We start from the raw sequence: 5,979 nt of genomic DNA on the forward strand, positions 1-5,979 counted from the left end.
AGCTCAGTAGTCCCTAGGTTGTAGGGGCATCTTCTTTAATGTCAATTCCACGGAGAAAGCCATATCCGTTTCTGATGTTGAACCATTCGAGAATGTCAAGGAATTTGGTGGCCTCAACTTCTTTCCTGGGTCTTCATTAGCTGTGTTTGCTGAGGTAGAAGCTACCACACCAGCAGAGAAGGGGCAGTTGTCAGGCTGAATCTTCCCAAGAGGGAAGGTATGGAAGCTGTGTGAACTCAGAACGTGGGTCTTGGCTTTGCCCCTAAAAGACGTGAAGGGCTGTACCTGTACTGAGGTAGGGGTCAACACGGGTCGAATCCCCTTGACAATGATTTTGGTGGGGGCAGATTTCAAGAAGGGTACAGATTAGAGAGATGCTGCAGAAGTAGAAATGATAGGATTGGGCAACTGATTGGAGATAAGTGGAGTAAGAGAGAGTGCAGAGTCCTGGAGAACCTCAAGGAGGACAACATGGGAGATTAAAGGTTGGTGATGCCCTGGCCAGAAATGGGCAAGTTGTAGGACTGGAGCTCAGAAGTGAGACTGGAGTTGGAAATATAGTCGATCAATCAGTAAATAAAGATTTATTAAGGACCTAGTGTGTGCTAGGCACTGTACTAAGCACTGGGGGTGGATCCAAAGAAAAAGGCAAAAGACAGTGCCTCCCCCGGAGGGGCTCACCATCTAATGGGGTGGGGAGTCATTTGTAAAAAGATGATAATTAAATCCATCTATAAAACTGAATGAATGGATACTGGTAGTGCTTCATAGGGTTGAGCAAAATGATTTGTAAACCTTAAGGCACTGTATAAGTTTCAGTTATTATTATTAATGTCCCTAACCAGGATGGAAAGAAGGCTAGATTTGAGGTTAAAAGACCTGGCCCTAAATACCAGTTCTGCTATTTACTGCCTATTTCCCCACACCTGTCACATTATCAGACCCATAGGAGGTACTGTGAATGCTTGCTGAATTGAATTGAAGGTAGGATGGAGTCAGATGTAAAAGGCTTTAAAAGTTACACAGAAGACTTTGTCTTTTATCCTACAGGTAATAAGGAGCCATTGAAGCTTTTTGATCAGACCTATGCTTTAGAAACATAACTTTGTCCTCGGTATGGATGACGGATTGGAAAGGGGGAAAGACCTGAGGCAGGGAGACCTATTAGGACGTTGTTGAAGTAGACGAGGTTAAGAGATGATGAAGGGCTTACCTAGGATGCTAGCCATGTGAGTCAGGGGCAGCTAGGTGGCGCAGTGGATAGAGCACTGGGCTTAGAATCAGGAAGACCTGAGTTCAGATGTGCCCTAGGAGGCTGATGAAATTACCTAGGGAAAAAACGGAGAGAAAGCAGCCCCCAAGAGGAGTATTAGGGTTTGCCCACAGTTCGTGGATGATAATTCCGGCAAGAACGCTGGATATACAGATAGGAAAAGAAAGAGAAGAGCGTAATGATAAGAGTATCGTGGAGTCAACAGTGCAGAGCGCATCAGAGAGGGAGAAGTATTGATAACCGGCTTCAGTTTTGGGCCACTGGTTGCTTTTCAAGATCACTCTCAGTTCTAAATCTTATAAAACTGAGAAGACCCGGCTTTGTAGCTGAACTGGGAAGTAGGTCTCCAGAAGGAACCTGGAAAGAATGTTTCGAACTGGAAAGTAGTTCTTTAGGAGAAATCTGATTCTGTCCGCAAAAGTGGTCCTAGAAAAAAATAGTTAGCTAAAAAGAAAAAAAAATCTGTGAAGTATTAAAGACACTCAGAAACATTTGGGCGGGGTGTGAGTGCAGTGACAAAGAGAATAGGGGTTACGGTAGAGGAAAGACGAGGATGAAGGTAAGGGGCAAAGGGGCTAAATAAGTACAGATTACAGAGAGGCAGAGGAGATAAAAGAAAAAAGGATGGTTTCTTAGAAGGGGAAGCAGTTTGGAAGAAGAGAGGGTTAAGAGTAAAAGCCAGAGGGAAGTTGAGATAAGAGCCTGGGGAGGAGGGGTATGGGGGGGAGACCGTGGGGAGGGGGGAGAGAACAGATGTGGCAACCCAATCCTGGATTGCAGGGAAGACGTGAATCCGCCCTGATATTTAGAGGAATCTTCTTCTCAGGAGTGAGAAGGAGCCTGAACATTCTTTCAAGTCATAAAATGACACATTTTGGAGTACGAAAAACAAAATCTGAAGACTTTTAAAAGTATTTATCAATTTAATCCTTGCTAAATTTGCCTCCCCTGTATCTTAGTATATAGTCTTAAAAGACTTTCTCCTCTCCAAGTAGGAAACAACGCACCAGGCAGAGAGGGCCTGCTTTAGCCCATACAGCGGAGCAAAGGGGCTTTTTAAACTCAATTTTCTTTCTTCTTTTTTTTAAAATCCCCATCCCTTTGGGGGAGACAATAGAAATAATTGATTCATCATCCAGTTCCAGGCCCCAGGAAGATTTACATGCAAATGTCCCATTCCCCCCCACCCCCCCCCCCCCCCACCTCTTCAAATTAAAAACCCAAGCAGGAGAAATCAAAGAAAACCCTTCTCCTCGGCCAGCGGGAACCGCAGCTGGAGGGCCCAGAGGTGAGAGGCCCCCAGGAGAGTAAGAAGAAGGCAGTGTCCCCCACCTCCTCCCCCTCCTCCCCAGCCCTTTTTAATGCATCCAAGCTCCCAAAAGTTTAGGGTTAAACAAAGCCCCCATTTCCCAGGAGAAAGTACCTGAAAGTAGACTGGAGGGAAAGTGGAGGGGGGGCGGAAGAGGGGAAAGGAAATTGCCCCATAGCTAAGCTCCCTTTTCCTCCTCTGCTAGAGTCCAGATTCCTCTTCACCCTCCCTCCCTTTACCACCCCCCCATGACCTCCGATTAAGACCTCCTTGTAAATGCAACGAAACGTTGCTTTGCACAATTAAAATTCACTTGGGAAGAGAGTGAGGAGGGAAGGTGAAAGAGTTATCCCCCACCCCAATCTCCCTCTCTCCCTCCCCCACCCAGAAAGAACTCTACACCTTCCGGCCCGAGAGTTCCCGAGTTTTCTCACTTTAAGGAGCCTCGGTACACAGAGAACCATAATGGGTTTCTTTGTGCTAGCTACGGGGCAATTATGCCCCTGAGTGCTGGCCCCTTTAAGAGCCTCTTAAAGAGACAGGCTCCCATTTCTTGAAGGGTTATTTAAGGGTGTGGGGCGGTGGGGGTTAGGAATACAAAAACCTACAGATCTATATTTAGAGTGAGATAATGAAACTCCTGCGGGGTCTTGCTCTTTGAGAAGGGGGGGTGAAATTCCAGCCTTTTTTTTTTTTTTAAGAGAAAAAGTTTCAAGCTTAAACCGAAAGTTCCAGGACTTTTAAAGAAAGTTTCAAACTTCTTTTCAATTGATTCGAAAAGTTCTCCTGGAAAACCAAGGGGTCTCAGGGGCCTGAAAGCGTAAATGGAAGTGGGGGGGGGGTGTGGAGAAGCTGATTTAAATGGACCGAAACTATAGGTTGGATATAGTCCCATCTTCCCCTAAAGAGGATCGGTCTGGGCCTATGGCCTCTACAGCTTTTGTCTGTTCCCGTGTCTGTCTTTGGGTCTCGCCGCCGAGACTCCGGGGAGATCCTGGCCCAGGCCAACAGCTCCAAATATAATAATAGCCTGTCTCTTTAAAAAGCAAAAGGGGGGGTTGGGGAGGAAAGTTTTGTTGGCATCTGGTTTCTGATCTCATTATGTTGTGGTTGACCAATCCTGCCCTCGGGGCTGGTCCCCGAGTTTGAATCTGATTGGCCAAGAGTACATTTTGGGAAGGGGCTTAAAGCCCGCAGGGGCGGTTTCAAGGTTTCCATTTGGGGGGGCCGAAGAGAGGGCGGGGCGGCAAGTGGGGGGCCCCCTTGAAACCGACTAATTGGGAACGGGGGGGCGGGGGGGGGGGGGGGAGGGGGAAAAAGGGGGCGCTGGGGGGGGGGGGGGGGGTGGAGAGGAGAGGATAGACGAGTGGACGAGGAAGAGGAGGAGAGGAAAGGCAGCCTAGCTAAGCAGCTTCAGCGGCTCAGTCTGGCCGGGGACAGCAAGTAGGCAGGCACCATCCCCCCTCCCCCGCCCCTACTCCCCAACTTTTTTTAACAGAGAAAAGTTTGGAAGAGGAGGCGGCGGCCGACGGGAACTGTAGTGATCTTGGGGCGAGGGGAGGGGGGGAACCTGTGACCGAAAGTGGAGGCGGGGGGCGGCCAGCATGCGGCCCCCCAGCGCCCTGCCCCGTCTGTTGCTGCCTCTGCTGCTGCTCCCCGCTGCCGGCCGGGCCCAGTTCCACGGGGAGAAGGGTATCTCCATCCCGGACCACGGCTTCTGCCAGCCCATCTCCATCCCGCTGTGCACGGACATCGCTTACAACCAAACCATCATGCCCAACCTGCTGGGCCACACGAACCAGGAGGACGCCGGGCTCGAGGTGCACCAGTTCTACCCGCTGGTGAAGGTGCAGTGTTCGCCGGAGCTGCGCTTCTTCCTGTGCTCCATGTACGCGCCCGTGTGCACCGTCCTGGAGCAGGCCATCCCGCCGTGCCGCTCCATTTGCGAGCGCGCCCGGCAGGGCTGCGAGGCACTCATGAATAAGTTCGGCTTCCAGTGGCCCGAGCGCTTACGCTGCGAACATTTCCCCCGCCACGGAGCCGAGCAGATCTGCGTGGGCCAGAATCACTCCGAGGATGGTGGGCCGGCGCTGCTCACCACCGCCCCCCCGGGACTGCAGCCTGGAGGAGGGGGCACCCCGGGAGGCCCCGGCGGCGGCGGAGGCGGCGGCGGCGCCGGGGGAGGCTCCCCTCGCTACGCCACCTTGGAGCACCCCTTCCACTGCCCGCGGGTGCTCAAAGTGCCCTCCTACCTCAACTACAAGTTCTTGGGCGAGAGAGACTGCGCCGCCCCCTGCGAGCCAGCGCGCACCGACGGCTCCATGTTCTTCTCGCAGGAGGAGACGCGTTTTGCCCGCCTGTGGATCCTCACCTGGTCGGTGCTCTGCTGCGCCTCTACCTTCTTCACCGTCACCACCTACCTGGTGGACATGCAACGCTTCCGGTACCCGGAGCGACCCATCATCTTCCTCTCGGGCTGCTACACGATGGTGTCCGTGGCCTACATCGCGGGCTTCGTGCTGCAGGAGAGGGTGGTTTGCAACGAGCGCTTCTCCGACGACGGCTACCGCACAGTGGTGCAGGGCACCAAGAAGGAGGGCTGCACCATCCTCTTTATGATGCTCTACTTCTTCAGTATGGCCAGCTCAATCTGGTGGGTCATCCTCTCTCTCACCTGGTTCCTAGCCGCTGGCATGAAATGGGGTCACGAAGCCATCGAGGCCAACTCTCAGTACTTTCACCTGGCAGCCTGGGCTGTGCCAGCCGTGAAGACTATCACCATCCTGGCCATGGGGCAGATCGACGGCGACCTGCTGAGCGGGGTCTGCTTCGTGGGGCTCAACAGCTTGGACCCACTGCGGGGCTTCGTGCTGGCGCCTCTCTTCGTTTACCTGTTCATTGGCACCTCTTTCCTGCTGGCTGGTTTTGTGTCCCTTTTCCGTATCCGCACTATCATGAAACACGATGGTACCAAGACGGAGAAGCTAGAAAGGCTCATGGTGCGTATCGGTGTTTTCTCCGTGCTCTACACTGTGCCGGCCACCATCGTCATCGCCTGCTATTTCTATGAGCAGGCTTTTCGGGAGCATTGGGAACGCTCTTGGGTCAGCCAGCACTGCAAGAGTCTCGCCATCCCGTGCCCGCTGCAGTACACGCCGCGCATGTCCCCCGACTTCACCGTCTACATGATCAAATACCTCATGACCCTCATCGTGGGCATCACGTCGGGGTTCTGGATCTGGTCTGGCAAGACTCTCCATTCATGGAGGAAGTTTTACACCCGGCTCACTAACAGCAGACACGGGGAGACTACGGTCTGAGGACACCACACCTCCCGCCCACCCCATCTCTGCCCCTCTCCCCCTCCTTCACTTCTCTCCAGCCTCCCCCCCCCCCC

The 5,979-nt window shown here is 52.7% G+C and overlaps 1 protein-coding gene across 1 annotated transcript in view; it reads left to right on the forward strand.

Annotated features, from left to right (window-relative positions):
- Positions 1-3,917: 3,917 nt before the first annotated feature.
- FZD2 (frizzled class receptor 2) overlaps positions 3,918-5,979 on the forward strand; it is a 3,601-nt gene continuing 1,539 nt past the window's right edge. Inside the window, exon 1 of the mRNA XM_027872601.1 lies at positions 3,918-5,967. Coding sequence (XP_027728402.1) covers positions 4,187-5,902 — 1,716 coding nt within the window. The 5' untranslated portion in view covers positions 3,918-4,186 and the 3' untranslated portion in view covers positions 5,903-5,967. The remainder of the gene's footprint in view (positions 5,968-5,979) is intronic.

The sequence above is a fragment of the Vombatus ursinus genome, unplaced genomic scaffold, assembly GCF_900497805.2.
Source record: "Vombatus ursinus unplaced genomic scaffold, bare-nosed wombat genome assembly UNPS02014801.1, whole genome shotgun sequence".
Taxonomy (NCBI): Eukaryota; Metazoa; Chordata; class Mammalia; order Diprotodontia; family Vombatidae; genus Vombatus; species Vombatus ursinus.